The following is a 19,966-nucleotide window of genomic DNA, read 5'->3' on the forward strand; positions in this document are numbered from 1 at the left end:
TCTTTTTCCGTATCCTATCACTACAGTACTTTATATAAAAATGAATTCCATAACTCTCTATCACTTTCTATTCTAATCTACTTCTCTCCTCTCCTCTCCTCTCCGTTCCTCTTCTCTTCTCTCCTCTTCTCTTCTCTTCTCTTCTCTTCTTTTCTCTTCTCTTCTCTTACTTTCTTATACGAACATTAATTTGGATGATTTTTTTCCGCACTGGGGTTTAAAAAGCTCAGAACACATTTAGTGAAATGCAGCATGCCAGCTCCTACGTGCATTCTGAATGAGGCTAGTAGTGACATTTGCGTATAACAGAAGCACCGCCTCCCTCCCATTGGACAGTGTGTACGTGAGGGCGTGGCAAGGAAAGATGAGAGTTGCAAATCCATGCCCTTACTGGGAAGACATGGAGCGCTATGGACACAGTCTACACGAATGAAGTAGGAATCTCAACTAGAGACACTTATATTTCTCCAGTGAGTGAAACAAACGTTTTGAGAGACTGAGAGCAAAGAAAGGGTGGCCCGGTTGAGGATGGAGTGTGCATTTGACGCACAGAATCTGATCTCCATTTCTTTGAGGAAAATCCAAAGCTCCAGGACGCAGAGAGGAGGCATCAAGCTCCACAAGAACTTACTGGTAACGTACGTACTGAGAAATGCCAGGCAGTTTTATATGAGCAAAAACTTATCGCAAACGCAGAGGACGCACCACTATGAGGACGTAGCTGCAGTCCGTGGTCGGCACGAATATCTTGAATTGACTGGGAGCTTAACGGAGTTGGCTGATGACTTCTACTGCAACTTTACCGGGGTTGAGTCGGACACTTGGCACTGCGGAGCGCACCAGTCCATCGGGCAGCCTGCAGAGGTGGCGCACCAAGACGCATCTGCCTGCGCAATGGTTCCACAAAGTGACTCTGAACTGATGGTGTCGGAAGCCTGTTGGAGTTGTGCGGACAAATCCTCGTGGGACTTACCTGTCCTAAACGCACAAGCCAACCAAAAGACTGTCCTGGACTTGGACACGCATGTAGTGACTACTGTCACGAATGGATACTTTCACTCAGACTGTTGCGCGCAGTCAAAACAGCCGCAGGGCGCGCAGTGCTACAGTAAAAAGCGAAAGATGGACACAAGTTATTATGTTGTTGATCCAGAGTTTTACTTGCCAGACTTTGGGCCATGGCCATGTAAAAGGATGAGGACTGATGATGATTCACCTTCAGAACCGGAGCAGTTGGACAGCTCAAACATCTCCAACCTGATTTCAGTGTTGGGCTCAGGTGGACTATCTGAGTTTGTGAGTTGGCAGCAGACGGACCTTGAGCAAATAATTGCTGCTCAAACTATTTGTTTAAAACACACACTGTTAACAGGCAGCAGCTGGACCAGAGCTATTGAAGCATTTTGATTTGAAAGATTGTTTTTCTTTGTACCGTTTTATTTCATTGCCTTTAAATAAACCATGACACGACTGCAATTCACTCTCTACTGTGTTATTGAAAAATGTGTTTCAAATGTGATTATATTGAGCAATTATGTTCATTTCAGGTAACTTTTGCATATTAAGTCCTCGTGCCAGCTAACATATTTTCCTCACAGAGCTCTAATTAATTATACATTTAATTGAAACCTTGTTTTCTGGTGATTTCGTTTCAAGGTACTGGACTCTGTCTTTGGTTTGTATTTCCTGAAGAAATAAGTTAACACTGTGTCTTTGGATAGATGTTGGAAGAGCTCCATCATGTGGCCAAAAAAGATCTGTACAGCCTCATGCACGACATCAACGCAGAATATCAGCCTGTATGTATTCCTTAGTTCAGGGCCTGCTTTTTTTTAATATAAATCAATAAATTAAAAAATTAAAAAAACGTGATGCACTGGCTTTACATTGCATATCAAATCATTCTACGAATTAGGCTATATTGCTATAGCCCACACTTATGTGTTCACAAGAGGAGGGTTATTGTTGGGGGTTTAGTAGGCCTAACTGTACTTTCTGCAAATTTGACAAGCCTTCTGCAAAAGTCGGCTAATATCTAAAATGTATGCCTGACTTGGTAATTAAACCCTAAATGTAATAATAATCTCTGGAATATAATATTGCTTCTATCAAGATGAACAGGTTGATGAAAATAGGTACACTATGTTAAACTTTGTGTTCCATATTCTGAGAGGGGCAGGCACGCGTAGGCTTCCAAACTCAACTTGGAAAATCAGGAATTTGAGAGAGGAGCGCTCGCTTGTCTTTCCTCTGAGGTCCGAGAGGGGCGGATGGCTGAGAATAGACAGTGTGCATGTCCTTGAGACATGACTGCCCGAAGGTTTCCCATCTATATTCCCGGGACAGTGAAGTACTCTAGTGCGTGTGTTGGACAAGATGTTTGGTGTCTTTGTCAGAGCCGCGGTGAGTCCATTGTTTCTCAGTCTGCATGTTATTTTAAATGCGCAATAACAAACGCAGCAGTGTAACGTAATGTTTGGTTTTACGGCAGCAGGCTGAGTGAAGGGGGTGGGGCGCTGTACAGGACAGCAACAATGTCATGATATTAGGTTCAAATAAAACCTGTGTTTTACCCCTGCATGCTGCCAAATGATGCTCTGACGCTCTTTACAGTCTTTGTGTTTTCATGCAGAGAGTGTTAATCTGCTTCCCCATGTGAATTATGCACTTAGCTTAGCATAGCGTTAGCATCCCGTTAGCTCAATGCTGATGCTGCAATAAAAGCCATTGGGAAACTATCTTACAATATACGTTTCTTTCTCAATAATATTACCACCACGTATATCATCATTATTTTGGCATGTTGTGTTAAAACATAGCATGAACAGTGCAGCTAACAGCGGTCATAACAAAGTTTTACTTTGAAAACCGGAAACGCGTTAGTTTGACTCATCTGCAGGATGTGAACGCTTTATATCACGTTTTCTGAATTCCCAGTGTTACTTTATTTTTAATCATGAAAGTAGAATTTATTGAGATACCCTCAAACACATGTTCTCAGTATGAAATCACGATATCTTGACTTGTAAATAGTGGTAATTAACCACCATTATTAAGTTACTTGAAGGCAGAGACATGTTTATTGCTTTCATGTGTGTTTGTTTAAGCTCGGTTTCCAAAGATTCAACTGTGTCAACCTTCTATTTATAAGCTGGCATCACCAGTATGTCCAAACAAATACTATAAGTGCTCTGCTCTGTTGTTTTGGTGTCAACTTTCATAGACCAAGTCACCTTACTGCAAAGTGTGTGACTTTGTAAACAAATAGATTTGTTGTTCACAACACTCAGTCCTGTTCTTTCTTAAACCCACTGAGTAACTTAGTGTTTTAGGATTCATTTGCACACACCATTTAATCACATTTTGACACCTGGATTTTACAGTTCTGAAATACAGTCATAATTCTACAACAACAACAACAACAACAACAACAACAACTAGGGACATGTTCAGTGAAATTAAACATTACAACTCTTGCAAGGAGTTTTTAGCTTGTTATGAGACAAACTGCAATTAAAACTGATGCCTCTTATACAACTTACAAAAGCAAACAAGACTATCATTGAGAAGACTGACTCTTTTTTTATAGCTGCCAACAGTATCCTCACAATATCTTCAAAAATGAACGCAGCTTTTTTCCCTGTGTAACCTCTACTAGCAGAGGAGAGTTTGTGCTTACTAAGACTGTATCTTCCAGCTGCGGCCTGGCATGGTGCGGCCGTGTCGCCTGGTCAGACCAGTGACCCACATCCCGGAGAGGTCTCTGGGGCACCAGGAAGGTTTACCTAAGCTGCCCGTGCCGCCCTTGAAGAAGACATTTGAGCGATACCTGGCTGTTCTGGAGCCCATCGTAAGTGAAGAGGAACTGGAACACACTCGGCAGCTGGTGGAGGAGTTCCTAAAGGGCGGTGTGGGGGAAAGGCTGCAGAAAGGCCTAGAGAGACGGGCGCAAAAGACAGACAACTGGGTAAATATCTGGGTTTCTGTATGTTTGGGTGTGTTGGACATCAATGTGGAATCTGCCTTGAAGATTGTAATCTACACAAGCGATTGAGAAATAAACAGAAGCACAAGATATCATGCTTACTGACTCTTGCTGTGTTTATGTAGCTGACAGAATGGTGGATGCAGACAGCCTATCTAGACTGTCGTATGCCGGTGGCGGTCTACACGAGCCCCGGAGTTGTCCTGCCTCGCATGCACTTCCAAGATCGACAAGGACAGATGAGGTATGAAAACAGAATCTACCATCAAAGCTCTTCATCTATGAAACAAACATTTACAAATTGCAATAAAAGAAGTGCTGGGAAAGGTGGGCTCAGTGTTTCTTTGATTCCATAACATTATATTTACAACTTGGCCTAGTGTAAGAAAACTCCAGAAGTTGTTTCCAAAATGTGATTTACACAATGTCAAAGAGCTGCATAAACTATGAAGCTGGAGTTGCAAGCCGACCTTTGTGCAGGCTTCTTACACATGCTGCCTATTTAAAGCCCTACGGCTGCTCACAACATTGCTCAGCTGTTTTGGGCAACTATGACCCATTGGATATGCAGTGAAGATGGCGGCCCCATGGAGAGATACTCCGGTGAAGACAGTGACAGAGATGAAGGTGTGCAGGGGACAGTAGATGCTTCACTTTTCACCATTTAGTACTATTTGATAATATTGGAAAATGTGTTGTTTTCAGTGCACACATCATATTGCACAGTGACATAACAAGATGAATAAACTATACATTTAGCGTATACTTGTTGATAACACAAGGTTGTCTGCTGTGCAGGTTTGCTGCCAAACTGATTGCTGGAGTTTTGGACTTTAAAAACATGATTGACACGTGAGTTTGGCTCATATACTATACGACTAATATACAAATTGTAACAGAAGCCACAACATCAATATGACATTGTTAAGCATACTACCAATGGATAATTTGACGTGTTGTGTCACAGTGAAACCCTACCTGTAGAGTACCTGAGTGGGCAGCCGCTGTGTATGGAACAGTATTACCAGATCATGTCCTCCTGTCGAATCCCTGGTCCAAAGAGAGACACCGTCATAAATCACACCATCGGGAAAACACCTCCAACTCATATCACTGTGGTCCACAACTTCCAGGTATTTAAGAATGCACTGCTTTTCTTTTACTTCTCAAAATGTAGTTAAGCATTACAGTTGATGATTATTTGTAAATTCTATTTTAATTTGTGCGGCTAAAGAAACACTTGATCTGTGCCTGAACTAACCTGATCGGGCTCTTCCTCTCAGTTCTTTATGTTGGACGTTTACAACAGCGATGGCACCCCGCTGACAGTTGACCAGCTGTACATGCAGCTGGAGAAGATCTGGAACTCCTCTTTGCAGACTAATAAGGAACCTGTTGGCATCCTTACGTCACAGCACCGCAACACCTGGGGAAAAGCTTACAACAATCTCTTGAAGGGTGAGCAGACAAGAGTTGCTCAGTGTCTTCCTTAGCATAGAAAGACATTTGAGAGAAACTTCAAGGTCATTTTATTCCTCCTCAGATAAGACAAATAAAGAGTCAGTCCGTGCCATCCAGAAAAGCATCTTCACAGTTTGTTTGGATGCCCCAATGCCACGTGTGTCAGATGAGATGTATCAGAGCCGTGTGGCTGCTCAGATGCTGCACGGAGGAGGAGCTCGATGGAACAGCGGCAACCGCTGGTTTGACAAGACAATACAGGTCAGTCTGCAGAGAAATGGCTTCATATTTCAAACTTTAAAAAGTACTCTGGTAGTGGTTGAGAATTTAAAGGTTTTTTGTAAATCCTCCTCAGTTCATTGTCGGTGAAGATGGTACATGCGGACTGGTGTATGAACATGCCCCCGCTGAGGGTCCACCTATTGTTTTTCTTATCGATTATGTTGTGAGATACATGTAAGTTGCCTGACGTTTTTAATTGTTTTCCAGGTTTTTGAATGAACTCAAATGACAAAGTGTTTAATATTTTCTCACCAGGCGTAAAAGTGAAATGGTTCGCTCTCCCATGGTTCCCCTGTCCATGCCTCAGAAACTACGATTCAACATTACACCTGAGATCAAGAGAGACATTGAGAATGCAAAGCAAAATATGAACATGTATGCTTCATCCATCTCAGTTTAATATGATCGTCTCATCTTTGATGGAAGACATTTAGCTTGATTTATCTTTTTTGTTTCTTTTGTTAGAATGGTGCATGACTTGGATGTGAAGGTGTTGTTGTTTTCTCATTTTGGGAAGAATGTACCAAAGCAACATAAGCTGAGCCCAGATGCCTTTGTGCAGATGGCTTTTCAACTCGCCTACTTCAGGTAAGAAATAACTTATACTTAGTTTAAAAAAAAAGTACAATCAAGTTTAGTGTATTACATCATACAGTTCATCCTGTGTGCTGTTTTGCATTCCAGGATGTATAATATCTGCTGCTCAACATATGAGAGTGCATCATTACGAATGTTCAAATATGGCCGAACAGATAACATCCGTGCAACTACTGGAGAGTCCTTTAAATATGTCCAGGCAATGCAAGATCCAACCAAAAAGGTACTATAAAACCTTTACAATTTTCTCAATACATGTAGAATGTAAAGCCTGTAAGCTGTCTGACTCAAGTGTGAATACACTCTCAACAGAATACAGAGAGGCTGGAGCTGCTGCAGAAGGCCGTTCAGAAACACAAGGACAACACTTACAATGTGAGAGCTGGAATTCCCCAACAAAGAAATTTAATATATTTCTGACACCATCTGATTAATCTCAGGAATTCACATTTAATTTCTATTTTTAGGCAATTCATGGACAGGCCATAGACAGGCATCTCCTAGGGCTGAAGATGCTGAGTATCGAGGATCTGACCTCCATGCCTGAGATATTCATGGACACCTCTTATGCTGTGGCTCAGCACTACAATCTCTCCACTAGCCAGGTATTCTTTTATTTAAGAAAATCAACAGTCTGTTTATCCTGAGCACGTGATCATTTGTAATAATGTTTGTCTGTGTGTTTTGCCCTCGTCTACATGTCCAGGTTGGCTCCAAGACAGACTGTGTGATGTGCTTTGGTCCAATGGTGCCAGATGGCTACGGAGTGTGTTACAATCCCATGGATGAGCACATCAACATCGCCATCACGGCCTTCAACAGCTGTGAGGAGACGCACGCTGCCAAGTTTGCCCAGGCTGTTGAGGACGCTCTGTTGGACATGAGAGCTCTGCTTGAAGACACAGCTACAGCCAAGCAGTGATCCCACACAGGAGCTTGGCTAGGTTATTGTGTCCCAGCGGGGCTGTATGGGAGCTGCAACTGAACTTGTGCCGGAGTCGCTGGCAGAACGCCATGATGACGTACAATGTACTGAGCTGCTGGAGCGGATGGGAAACTAGTTATGAAAGGGTTTTTGGGAAGAACAATGTTTGACTATCAGTGCACTGCTTTTGTGAGGAGAAGAGATTGTCTATGATGGAAATTCTATATTTTAATATATTGTGTTACAATTATATATATATATATAAACTTTAAATGAAGATGATTTGCTGATTGTGATAGTATCAAAATAATTTTCTTTATTTATACACAACTTATTCCTGGTGTAGTCTTCAAAAAGATACCATTTTAGCTTGACTTAAGAATTTTGATTCTTTGGTTTGTTTTTTATTTATTTCACATTTAACATAATTAGCACATTAAAACAGCAAAAATGATCCAACTCCTTCTACTCACAATATTGAAAGTTCAAGGCTGTTAAAAAAAAATTGTAAGACTAAAGAAATGTGGAAGATAAATGTCAAAGCTCCTATGAACAGTTTCTATGTAGTATCACAGAAGCATAAAGGAATATTCAGCTCTGAAACTCCCTTTGGAACGCAGGTATTCTCCGTGAAATTCAATCTCTGCCATATTTCCAGACGAATGCCACTGAAACAGCTGCTGGCCTTTGAACACATTTGTCTTCAACACATCCCTGTCCCGGATCTGTACACAAAACAAAACAAGAGCAGTCATTGTACACTCGTGCTATGTCCTATCATGTGTGCAGCATTATAGAACAAAGGAACGTGTTCAAAATCCCGTTTCGCACCATTATAAATGTAGATTGGGAGTTTGTGGCGTTGAATACTAATCCTATGTGCAGGGCTTGGATTCTGATCTTCACTGCGGGAGGGGCGTTGATGAGGACTCGACAGGTGTGGTTGGTGCTGGACGTTGTCGGATTCTCAAAGACACCGCTCGGGGAAAACAGCTGAATGTCACAGTCTGCGCGGCAAAGATAGGATGGCATAAATGCATAGGGTTAAAAAAAAAAAAAAAAAAAAAATACCATGAATAACCCTTAAGTCATATGCAATCCAATGTGATAGCCAGGAAGATAGGTTTACATTTTTTAAGTTCAAAATGGTTTGGGATGTGAAGGGGACAAAATAAAGCACAATGTGATGCAATAGCACTACAACAATATAAGAAACAAAAACAATTATGGATAAATCAAAGCTACTCTTACAATCTCAACAAGCACAGAAAACACACAGCTTTACAATACTTTCAGCTTCCTTGATTTAATTGCAGGGCTCCGGGATTGGATTGCATTAGATAGACAGTGCAATGGTTAAGAATATTGCACACATCTCTCTGGATTCAGTTGGAACCTTTATGTTGCAATACGCTAAAACAATGAGCTCACATCCTTTGTACTCACACATACTCACTCTTACCCTGATGGTGGCTCTTCTTTGTGTTTTTCCGTGAGGTGTAGGTGAACATGACCCCGATCCCAGAGGTGAGCAAACTTTGACGCACCAGCAAGACGTTGGTTCTGGTGGTCAGTTCACTCCCTGCTACCTGCTCACACTTTTTCACAAATGCCAGGCGGTCAAAAAATGCAACAAACTCCTCTGTAAAAGAAAACATACAGACATTCTTTTTTTAGCTGCAATAGTCATGACACATATAATCTTTTATATATTTGTCACAACCCACTTTTCCTGCAGTTCAAGGAGCCAGATTCCACTTTTAGATGAATGACCTCATCCAGGGGTCGACCAATGGAGACAGTACAGCGACCGCTTATGTTTCTTAAGTCCACAGTGCCCGATTCTTCCAGGAGCAACTGTCCACATGCACCTGGGAAGAAGAAGACCCTGTAAAGGTTATCCTTCAACCTTGTCTTATTGAGAACATGTAAGTAGTTTGAGTTGGACTAACGTGGTTGAGACATTGGGACGGTTGTTGTGGTCTGTGTGACGGTCTCTGTTGGACTTGGAGAAGGAAGTTGGCCCTGCTCTGAAATGTTAGCCTTCTCTTCAGTTTGCCCTGCAGTGGTGACATCTGAGGTGTGCGGCACGTCTCCACAGCTGTCCATGTAGCAGCCCTGGATAGTGATGGGCTTTGGCATGTGCATGCAGAACAGAGGGCTGAGGGGCTCTGGGTTAGAGGGGCCCATGCAGGAGACAGCTCTGGACTGGATCCCATACCCACAGAGTACTGAACACTGAGGAGCAGGACAACATATTTTTCTGCAGCAAGTACATTTATATTAGCAACTGTTTATAGCTTATTTCTATAATGCTGAAACTGATTTGTCAAAACCATAGTATACTTTGTATCTATTTAGCTTTTAACCAATTACATTACAGCAAGATTTCTACTTGGCATGTTCCACCCTTTCGTTCTTATTTCATGTATTAAATCTTTGATTGGCCTAAGTTTATATCACTTAATGGTTTCCTTCTAAATCTAGTCGAAGCTTCATATCCTGTGAATGTACCTGGCTCCAGGGTTTCACCTCCCACCTAAAGGTGCAGACCTGCACCAGGCAGGGCACTGTGATTGCTGGTTTGACAGCTGCATGGCAGTTCTCCTCCGGCACCACACTCTCTTTACTGTGGAGGAACTGGACACATGACACAGTCCTCTGAGCTACACCCAGACCACAGGACACAGAGCAGGGCGACGTCCTGAATACCTTCCACCTGGACAAACAACAGTGGTGCTCAAACCATTCTTCTTTTGCAAAAATAGATCACACACATACGTGTGTGTGTTGGTGTGTGTTATACCTTGCTGGACAGCTGTGTGTGTTACATGAAACCACTGCTGCAGGTTTGGGAAAGTCACTGCACTCCCAATCCTCCACCACTACCTCCTCTTCTTCTTTTTCTCTAGCACAGTACTGCACTCTGTTGGCCGCCCCTCCTCCACACGTTACACTGCAGACTCCTTGCTTAGAGCGCCACCTGGTTGTTGTAAAAAAACACATGAGATTTACTGCACTTAAAGATACATGATATACTGTATTGTGTATTTGTTATATATGTGTTTGGTCTCACATTGGAGGGCAAGGGGATGTGTTGCAGGTCTCAGAATGAGGTGGAGGTTTGGAAGAAGAGTCACAGTGGAAGTCAGGGACCCCCAGTCTGGTCTGGTGCTCCACACAGGAAAACCACACCTGCAGGGTTCCTACATACGCATCAGGCTTTGGTTCACTTTATCAATAGAGGAGATTATTTTTCTGAGTGAGGGTGAGAATTTATTTTTAATTACCGTTATCACAGGACTTCGAGCACTGACTGATCTCAGGACTCCACACGTACACAGGAGCCAGTCTGGGATGTGGCAACAAACCAGACTTCATCATGGGCCGATCCTCCTGGTCATGCAAAACGTAGTTTAGACATGCTTAACTTGAAAATAAAAGAATGAGATGTTAGTCTTGTTCTGCTTTACCTCGCCTGTAGATTCCCATCCAATTGGGCAAACATCCACCACACAGGGAACAGAATCCAATGGTTTGATCAGCTTTGAACAAAAACTCTGGTCCACTTCGACATCATGGCCGTCTTCTGGCCGCACACAAGACACAATGCGTTTTGCTTCTCCTGGCCCGCACACTGCTAAACATTCACCAGGCTCTGACACATGCCATCTGTAAACACATGTCAAATTAAAGCTTTTATAGGATGCAGGAAAACACCTTAGCAGCTTCTTATTCTGTAACCATTAATAGTTTTTTGATCAATGCTCTCTTTACAATCATTAATTTTCTTCAATGTTTATTTACATTTCATAAAATCATTGAGTGCAGGACCTCATTTTCAATAAAAGTGCACTTAAAAATAAATGAATACAGATACAAGACATGCATTTGGTGTGTCACAACAAGGTGGAGAAAAGCATAACAAGAGGGGCATGTAATCATGGTTTTAAATGGAGGTACATGTTGAGTTTAAATATATAAGTTTGCACAATGCAAAAAATAAAACAATGCTCCAAAAATTAGACTTTGAATGAGGAAATTGTAGCATTTGTCAATCACTTGAACGAGTAAGACAATGACTCTTATACCTGTTTTCAAAGAGGAAGTGATTATTATAGCTTGTTGCTATTAAAGCCTTTAATACAAATAAAAAAAGTTTAAATGATTAGTAGGCTGTCACAAGTCGTTAATAATAGGGTGGAATAACAAACTGATTCCAGTGGTTTGAAAGTGGATGCCTAGATTTGTCAATAGATAACAACATTACTTTATACCTTGCAGGACAGTGTTGCCGGTTACATTTTTCAACAGTATTTGGAGCGGCATCGGTCGCACATTCAGAGGCAGGAACTGTTAACACATCAGCTCCGTCTCTCTGAACACATCTCACAGGACGCACTCGCTCTCCTCCACCACAGGAGGCGCTGCAGGGCCCAAACATCCGTGTTTCCCACCTGTAAGACACTGAATTATTCATGTGTACCAATTTGTGTTGAGCTGCATGTGAGCAGAAGTCCTATGGCTAGAAAACAGTATGAGCCTTACCTGGGGGGACAGGGTGAGAGCTGGCAGGTTGTGTGAGGTGGTGGTGGTGGAGAAGGGGATTCACAGTTTTGCTCCTCCAACTGCTTGTTGGTATCTTCACCCACACAGACATAGACATGCTTCTGTATACCTGTAAAAAAAAAAAAAAAAAAGTGAAACCATGGAGAAAGATTTTGAATTAAAATGATCCTGGGTTGTTCTTGAGTTTTGTGGAATTAACTGTTTTACATATCAGATTGTTTATTTTTCCGATACATAAATTATCTCTGGACATTTCATCAACTTTATTTAAGTTCTCAGAGAGATCATCATTTGTTTGTATTTGCTAATCCAAATATCTGATTTCAGAACAATGGCTTAATACATCTGGCATACTCAGCTCCATTGTGTTCTTATAATACACGTGTGTACATCAGCTTTCTTAAAAAGGTACATTTTGCTGCACACTATTAAACAAAGGCCTCCCATTTTGGATCTAATTCACGGAATCCATTTGCGCCATAAGTAAGAGAGCTGGGACTATAATGTGCAATCAGTCTGTGAAGTAATAACAATATGTATAATATTATACTGAGCTTTTCCATGTAACAATGATAATCAGTCACTTACCTGACCCACAGGAGACAGGGCAGGGTGTTGTGATGAGAGCCCATTTCCCTTTAGGTGTGTCGTCTGTCAAATCACTTTTTCTGGCAGGTGTGTAGAACTGGTAGCTAATGTTTGGATTCGTTTTCTCTCCATATTCTTTACCATACTTGCGGTAAACCTACAATAGGGAACAATAGTGTCCACATCAGTTTTTACAATCATAATTCCTTTGGTATATTTCCTTTTTAAGTTGTTTATAGATGTCATGTAAGAATGGTATTTTTTTTACAAGCTTCAAATGTTGATGTAAGTTCACCTCTTAAATCCGACATTATTTTTTATTTTGTATGTCCCCCGTCTGACCTGTATGTTTATCTCCTCCTGCAGCGGCCCAGGCAGCAACAGCTCCTCCATCTCAGGCAAAAGGTCAGGGGTCAGGTGGAGGAGGTACTCCAGGCGGTTATCATCCAGTCGGGAGGGGTGGGTCATATTCAGTGCCATGCTGCCCCTTCCAGACACAATGTACCCATCCCCAACTATTACAGCTGTGGACACACATTTTAAAGAAAGCATCAAGCTGAAGTCCTGCTAAAGCTGATGAGGAAACATAAATCCATCAGAGAGTGACAACACTCACCCATGTGGGTGAAGAGGGGTGCCATGTTGACAATATGAACCTGTGTGGCGTTCACTGGCAGAGAGAGGAAGTTGGTGTACTCTGTAAAAGAAAGCATTGAATCATACACGATTGGAGACAGGATTTAAGGCTTCAAAAAGCTTTACTAGTAAATGTGCTTTTTTTTATTGTTTAACATTTTTTAACTACAAGAAGAAAAGTGACAATCACATGATAGCTACAGACATAAACTGGGTTAAGTTATTATACATTATTGTACGCTACCTCTGGCCTGACCACCAGTGTAGGAGTCAGAGGTCAAACTGCAGGTCGATCCATCTCCACCACACACTCCACACACATCCCTCACTTTCCCAGAGAGCAGCAAACCATCACAGCCAAACAGCTGAGAAAAAAACGGTACATTAAAAAAGTGTGAGACTAAGTGTAAACAAAGTGTTAAAGCTTTAAAATGCATCTGTTTTCTTGCACGCGTACTCTCGCTTAGTCATCTCTACCTGGCATTTCCCTTTTAGACAAGCAGTTGTGGAGCCAAAAGGAGGCGGGCTGTCGGACTCACAGCGAGTCCCGTCTACAAACTGAGAGCCTCGGCTCACCATGAAGTTTTCTCCCTCAGACTGGCACATGAATCTGCACTGTTCATCCCCTGGTTATGATAAGAGAAGAGTTTAATACCATTACAGAGGAAGGTGTTTTTCCTTATTATGAAGAAAGTAGAAAAAAATATTTCGACCCACCTTTAGCAAAGCCCACAGCAGGGATCCAGGTGTAGAAGGAGGCTGTGTTTGGTTGCAGGTAGAGAGGGTGGGGGTCTGTTTGGGAACACTGCTCCGCCATGAAATCCAACTGGGAGCGCTCACATGGCTGCAAAAACATTTTCCAAAGTTAAAACAGACTTTTATCTGATACTTTTCTCACATTAAAGCTGGCTCTTGAATCCAACACTGACAGCACTGTACCTTACATCCTGAACCACTTTTCAGGGCAGAGCATTTTTCCTTTATCTAAAATTGTTAATGAGAATTTCTCACTTTGCCTCAGGCTCATGGTCTAACTTCTAAATGACTTCTGTGCCTCTGAGTCCCATCAACACTTCTATTTTTCTGAGTCTTCTTAGTTGAGCACCAGCTGATCATTACTCACTAAGGATAATTTAAAAGTGGGACGATTCTAGGTACAATGATTCACTGAGTAAACATATTGACTGACTATATGGAGGCCCACTGTCAACATGCAGCATGGGCTTACCTGCTGGTGACAAAGTTCAGCCTCAATATCTGGCCCCGTACAGTCATTCCCTCCAAAAGCAGGTCTGACAAATTACACAAGGAATGTTAAAGCAACAATTGAATTATGTTGTCTATAAGCTGTACATGTAACATTATCATATGACTACCTAGGGTTATTGCACTTTCGTGTCCGATGAGTGACTCCCCCACCACACGTCCGTGAGCAGGAGGTGAACTCCGACCAGCTGGACCAGGAGCCGTGCACCACCACAGACGAGCTGAGCTCATCTAAGGACACACAACGCCCCCTCAGACACCACTGCATGAGAGGAATGCACACCATGAAAATACATTAAATTCTGGGAAAGTGAGTACAGCATGATGACTCTTTTGATCTGGGAGCAGATAAGTAAGTACTTGATTAGGGGCACACTCTGTCCCGTCCAGCAGTGGGACCAGGAGACGTTTGCAGGAGCTGTCATCATCAGGGTTTGTGTGACAGGACAGAGCACGACATGCTGGCTGGTGGAAAAGGGAGACCGCTACAATGAGCATGACTAGAAATCTTTGATGTTGGCTACCACCTGGTGGTGAGAAGCTGCAATTACAGGTGACTTACCAGGTCAGAGCTGGTGAAGGAGCAGGCTTTGGCAGAGCTTCCAAAAGCTATCCGGCACTGATCATCAACTCCATAATAGAGACCAGGTTTCCAGTCCTGTAGGGAGCCTCCCAGTGCAGGCAGGTCCTTTACACACTCGGCTTTCCCCTCACTGTAAACATAAATATATTGGACCTCTCTTCTCTTCTCCAGCAAAATCACATTTTTGAAGGCATTATAAGATACGGGATAACAGCCTGGTATGGTCACTTGTCTGTTCAGCTGAAATCACAGATTACTTGTCTTGTGCAGACTGCTATGAACATCATGGGTGTTAAAAAACATCCATCTCTCCAAGCACTCTATGAACAGTCTGTTGTTACACTAGTGTCTAACCCTACTCACATTATTCTCTCTAAGTTTCAGAGAAGATTGAAGGTCCTTCACACCAGGCTTAACCACTCTAAACATTCAGACGTGCCAATGTCCATTAATATCCTAAATAAGAGTTGATGTAGGATGATTTGCCAAGAGGCCGTGCAATATGTCAATATGTCATTACTCTAGGAAGGGGTTTTTATGTATATGTGGAACTGTTACATGTTTTGTACAATCTCTATTTATGTATTTTGTAATTCTCTTGTAACTGCAGGACAGAGGCCAAGACACATTCCCTTTGGGGACAATAAAGTGTATCTTATCTTATTTCTCACCTCTCATACAAACAGCTGACTTTGTGTTGCACTTTCTATATTTTAATGTAACAAATGCCACACTATATTTTAAAATGTGTAAAGAGATTCTGTGAAAACACCCGCAGGTTAAAACCACAAAGATATGACTTATAGATGAATTGCCCTTTCAACGGAGCAAAGCATGTCTGATAAATGAGAAGCTTTGTCTTGCACAGCTGCTCTGCACAGGTGAGCCCACCTGAAGAATGTGAGCAGCTGCTGTCTGCTGCAGGGGGACCAGGTCAGATCCACACTGTTGTAGCCGCCGTCAGAGGCCATCATGAAGCCGCTCCTGCTGCAGGTGTTTCCCACTCCGTCATGGTTGATTCCCAAACTAGGCGAACGGAATATAAAGTATGTTGAAATGTATTCTCTGTTGTCATATCGGGGAGCAATCTTAATGACGTTTTTCAAAGTGGATTTTTTGGTGACTGGTGATATTTAAAGTTTTTCATCCCATTGTGCAGCAGAGAGACTTGCTGCAATGAAATCGGAGAATCTCCTCTCCAAGGATTTGCTTCATTAAACGGTCTGTTGTAACTGTTCTCTGTCCTCAGAGTGATTCACTATATTCAATTAACCACACCTTTTAAAAGTGCAGCAAATTAATAAAAATGTTTTTTACGAGACTTTAATGTCCTTACATCTTATAAAAGCTTTCCCAGAAAGGCTCATAATCTTTGTTACTTTTTACAAGTCAAAGATTGAATGTGCTCAAAGTAAAAGCTCCGTTGGTATAAAAGTGAATATTGAACTACTACTTAAACTAAATTGGAAAAAGAATTCTACATACATGTTTAATTGTAAATGTGCCTGAAGTCAAATATTACATCCCAACTTGTTGTGAACTATATGAAAGGAGTCCATGTTACAGTAGTAACAATTTAAAATAATCCTTATCAGATTTTAAGCTGTAAAATAAACATATACATTGAAATGTATACATTTTTTAGAACTTTAGATTAATTTCTGTTCATGTGTTGGACTAAAATATGTGGGCGTGACAGTAGGATCTTTAGGATCTAGAGTGATTCACTCTAGTCTTTGAATAAAATGTACTGTATAACATAACAGGTGGGAAAAACAAAACTGTGATTTCCAGATAATAGGATCTTTTAAGAAAACTGATATGTCATTGGGAAATTATTTAAATATTAATTTTGGGCTTTTTCTGCCTTTATTAGAGGGACAGGACAGTGGATAGAGTTGGAAATCAGGGAGCGAGAGAGAGCCGGGAATGACAGGCTGTAAAGAAGCCGCAGGTCGGATTTGAACTCGGGCTGCCCACTTTCAGGACTGTAGTCTCTGTACATGGGGCATGAAAGCTGACCATTAGATCACCAGCACTCCTAAAGGGCATTCATTTGAGAGAAAATATTTTTTATCCTCAACGGAAAAGCATATGAAACCAAATGAATAATCTGTGTCCATGACATATAGAATATTACATGCTTTATTATCCATATGTCTAATTATATGCTTGCCTGTAGTCAAATACTTCTTTGAGGGTGGGTTAAGTATAAAGGAACAAAATCTTACCAAATAAGGTTTATAAGCTTGACATTAACCTTTGATACAGATACTATAAGATCATATCTATATATCTTTAGATTCACTGTGGATAATGTTCTGAACTCTGCTTTACCTGTGACCAATTTCATGAGTGATGGTGATCCCGAGGTCAAAGCCGGTGTCCTCTGTGATCACACAGCTCCAATCACTGGAACAAGCCCCGCCCAGCTGTGCTACACCTCTGACCTGCTTATTCCCATCAGGCAGCACCAGGTCGTACCTGTTTGTAATGCCAGGCGTAGAGTCAGAGACAGTTTGATGATTCATGAAATATGCAGAATTGAATTACAATACAGCTACAGGTAACACACCTTGTAATATACAACAGAAGATCAGCATGTAGAGGGTCAGAATCATTTAAGGGGTTTATCCTTCGGCCCCAGTCACACACACTTCTGAGAGATGAGGTAATGTTGGGGGACATTTGGATCTCTGGCTGGAAGGTGGAACAAAAGTTAGGCACTGGTAATACAAAATAAAGAAGTTAAGGTTTTCTACTACAACAGCATTAATGTGTGAGTGCTTGAGTGCTTGAAATAAACAAGAGCAGTGTGATTATAAGATTACTAAACTTAAAAACTCATTCGTAAATCACTTCATACATGAACTTGAATGATTGCATATGAACCTATGATGGGGAGCCTCTTACCTCAGGCTCTGTCAGGATGATCATGCGGACCAGGTGCACCCTCATGTTGGCACCTAGTGTCATGTCTCTCAGCAGCTCTGAGGCCTGAGTAGAAATTGGAGTGTAAGCCAGGCTCATATATGTCAGTATGTGCATAGTGTAATGGGACTGCAGTGTTGCAGCACTGCTTCTATATCTAGCTATGTAAACATTTCCACACACACACACAACATCTGAACTCATTTGTCTCTAACTTGTGCTGCATTTACCTTGATAGTGCTCAAGAGAGTTTCTGTCTGACATACAGTATTTGGTTTAAGGTACCAAATGTAAATCATTAGGCATTAAGCTATTCAGAAAACCTTCACTTTCTTACTTCGACTTACAATATTGAGGTTGGTGAGGATGTATCGTTCTGTGTCCTGCTTGTGGAACTGCTGGACATCAGGTCCTACCACCACCAGCAGTTCCAGATGTGTGATATCAGGCATCAGAGCTGATCGACGCAGCCGCACAATCTCTGTGTACACGATGAGAGAGGAAGAGAAATAAAAAAAGAGGGACCTTGTTATGTTAAGTGGCTGTCTTGGTAGTTAAGTGTGTATCATAAATACAAGGTATATACCTTATGTTACACACTGAAAGTTAAGATGTGCTTTTTTCCTTTGTAAAATATTCCTTATTTGTTTCTAAGATTCAGCCATACCTGAGGCGTCAGGAGAAGAACCAGGAGAGGAAACTATGTCTGTTTGACTGGTGGAGTGATGAAAAGGCTTTAAAAGGACACAGACAATGGCACCATTTTTAGACTCTCTACAAACAGCAGCTTTAAACCTGTGCGACTAAACATAGATCTGTGGCCTACATACTAAATTAAAATACAAAACTATTTCAGAGCTTTTCTATTTGAAGTCATTGTCATGTAAATGCGGTAACACACAATTATGACTTTCTGCAGGTCATGTTTTTGGATGATAAACAGTTTTTTAAGTTGGAGGGTTCAATGTACTTTGCAGGAGCAGTGGAATCACTAACCACAGTGCTCCCTTTCACCCGCAGCTTTTCCACCTACCTCGTCCAATGGAGAAGTCAATAGAGCGGCACATCCAGGCCACAGTAAGAGCAGACAGAGCAGAGTCATAAAAACCATGTTTCCTCTCGTCTCTTCCTGTGTGTGTCTACCTGCTCTGCTTTTTAACACCAGGATAAACTGTTATCCTCCTCTTCAGGAGCAGCACAGAGCCCAGCAGTATGAGTAACATGTGTTTGTGTAAACAGAGGGGTAAAGTTGACCAAGGACACACGTCATTTGCAGGTTTTTTTTTTTTTTTCAAAGTTTGGGACCAAGAGGAAGTCTCTCATTGGTTGTGGTTGTGGTTCTTCTTTGTAGAATGACTAATTTTTAGTCATTTTTACCTTTCATCTCTGAGCAATCAAACCTAACACAATCCACTTAGACATTTTGTAGGCCTATTTGAAATATTCAGATGATGATGACAGTAAATCAATGACGGCAGCTGCATGCTTAATTTAGAAAGCAAATACAACCTTTGGATGCTATCTATATTGATATGTATCCCTTTCACAGCTGCAATCACTTCTGAATCCTCATTGTAAAAAGAAAAATCTTTGAGTGTTGTTGTTGCATGTTGCAGCCATTAGAGGGCAGTCATGATCTTATGAGGACGCACAAGAGAAGCAATGAGGAAACACAAGTGCACACACTCCTCCACAAGAGAGCAACAAAATAACCTCCATTGTGTCCAAAAGAGTCATAAAACCATATCTAAAGCTAAATTGCCTAATTAGAATTCAGAAAGTTCACAGAGGAAACAATAAAAAAAACCCATTAAAACTAGAATTAAAAACCTTTTTACCCCCTGGGTTATGGCTACGATTAGATTGTTTTACTACTTAAACTGGGCCAGATTAATTATACTTTTCACATAATATTCAAAATGTGTAATAATTTTGTGGCCTTTTTGAGTAACTATTACTAAGTATCATTCAAGGATCATTACAGTAAAACCAGGCCCAGCTTATTTTGTTCTACACCTGCTATGCCAATAACAAATGTCAAGAAACAACCAGTGAACACTTTTCAGATAAACACTCAAACCTTGGTTCACCATCCTGCAAAAAGTGTCTGACCGCCCCCATGACTCTCTTCTCCATCCCCTTC

The 19,966-nt window shown here is 41.5% G+C and overlaps 3 protein-coding genes across 3 annotated transcripts in view; 2 read left to right on the top strand and 1 right to left on the bottom strand.

Annotated features, from left to right (window-relative positions):
* adamts13 (ADAM metallopeptidase with thrombospondin type 1 motif, 13) overlaps positions 1 to 19,048 on the bottom strand; it is a 370,029-nt gene extending 350,981 nt beyond the window's left edge. Inside the window, exons 1-29 of the mRNA XM_061037660.1 lie at positions 18,857 to 19,048; positions 18,491 to 18,557; positions 18,171 to 18,304; positions 17,806 to 17,889; positions 17,468 to 17,592; positions 17,230 to 17,376; positions 15,784 to 15,918; positions 14,872 to 15,022; positions 14,670 to 14,774; positions 14,420 to 14,571; positions 14,272 to 14,335; positions 13,761 to 13,887; positions 13,521 to 13,669; positions 13,288 to 13,408; positions 13,024 to 13,104; positions 12,750 to 12,931; positions 12,408 to 12,564; positions 11,799 to 11,928; positions 11,528 to 11,707; positions 10,724 to 10,922; positions 10,541 to 10,646; positions 10,327 to 10,456; positions 10,057 to 10,233; positions 9,765 to 9,969; positions 9,203 to 9,488; positions 8,978 to 9,121; positions 8,713 to 8,892; positions 8,082 to 8,257; positions 7,686 to 7,975 (exon numbers count right to left, since the gene is read on the bottom strand). Of these exons, the coding sequence (XP_060893643.1) occupies positions 7,820 to 7,975; positions 8,082 to 8,257; positions 8,713 to 8,892; positions 8,978 to 9,121; positions 9,203 to 9,488; positions 9,765 to 9,969; positions 10,057 to 10,233; positions 10,327 to 10,456; positions 10,541 to 10,646; positions 10,724 to 10,922; positions 11,528 to 11,707; positions 11,799 to 11,928; positions 12,408 to 12,564; positions 12,750 to 12,931; positions 13,024 to 13,104; positions 13,288 to 13,408; positions 13,521 to 13,669; positions 13,761 to 13,887; positions 14,272 to 14,335; positions 14,420 to 14,571; positions 14,670 to 14,774; positions 14,872 to 15,022; positions 15,784 to 15,918; positions 17,230 to 17,376; positions 17,468 to 17,592; positions 17,806 to 17,889; positions 18,171 to 18,304; positions 18,491 to 18,557; positions 18,857 to 18,934 (4,128 nt within the window). The 5' untranslated portion in view covers positions 18,935 to 19,048 and the 3' untranslated portion in view covers positions 7,686 to 7,819. The remainder of the gene's footprint in view (positions 1 to 7,685; positions 7,976 to 8,081; positions 8,258 to 8,712; positions 8,893 to 8,977; positions 9,122 to 9,202; positions 9,489 to 9,764; positions 9,970 to 10,056; positions 10,234 to 10,326; positions 10,457 to 10,540; positions 10,647 to 10,723; positions 10,923 to 11,527; positions 11,708 to 11,798; positions 11,929 to 12,407; positions 12,565 to 12,749; positions 12,932 to 13,023; positions 13,105 to 13,287; positions 13,409 to 13,520; positions 13,670 to 13,760; positions 13,888 to 14,271; positions 14,336 to 14,419; positions 14,572 to 14,669; positions 14,775 to 14,871; positions 15,023 to 15,783; positions 15,919 to 17,229; positions 17,377 to 17,467; positions 17,593 to 17,805; positions 17,890 to 18,170; positions 18,305 to 18,490; positions 18,558 to 18,856) is intronic.
* Positions 384 to 1,480, top strand: LOC132973952 (immediate early response gene 5-like protein). The gene has a single exon (XM_061037659.1). It carries the CDS (start codon positions 529 to 531, stop codon positions 1,405 to 1,407), a length of 879 nt encoding a protein of 292 aa, XP_060893642.1. The 5' UTR covers positions 384 to 528; the 3' UTR covers positions 1,408 to 1,480.
* Positions 2,247 to 7,532, top strand: zgc:154046 (Carnitine O-acetyltransferase-like). Its single transcript, XM_061037665.1, has 14 exons — positions 2,247 to 2,403; positions 3,698 to 3,967; positions 4,111 to 4,229; positions 4,784 to 4,837; positions 4,953 to 5,118; positions 5,269 to 5,443; positions 5,529 to 5,707; positions 5,802 to 5,902; positions 5,984 to 6,103; positions 6,194 to 6,316; positions 6,413 to 6,548; positions 6,638 to 6,700; positions 6,793 to 6,930; positions 7,032 to 7,532. Exons 1-14 carry the CDS (start codon positions 2,377 to 2,379, stop codon positions 7,245 to 7,247), a joined length of 1,887 nt encoding a protein of 628 aa, XP_060893648.1. The 5' UTR covers positions 2,247 to 2,376; the 3' UTR covers positions 7,248 to 7,532.
* Positions 19,049 to 19,966: the final 918 nt, after the last annotated feature.

This window comes from Labrus mixtus, chromosome 5 (assembly GCF_963584025.1).
Source record: "Labrus mixtus chromosome 5, fLabMix1.1, whole genome shotgun sequence".
In the NCBI taxonomy this organism is placed as follows: Eukaryota; Metazoa; Chordata; class Actinopteri; order Labriformes; family Labridae; genus Labrus; species Labrus mixtus.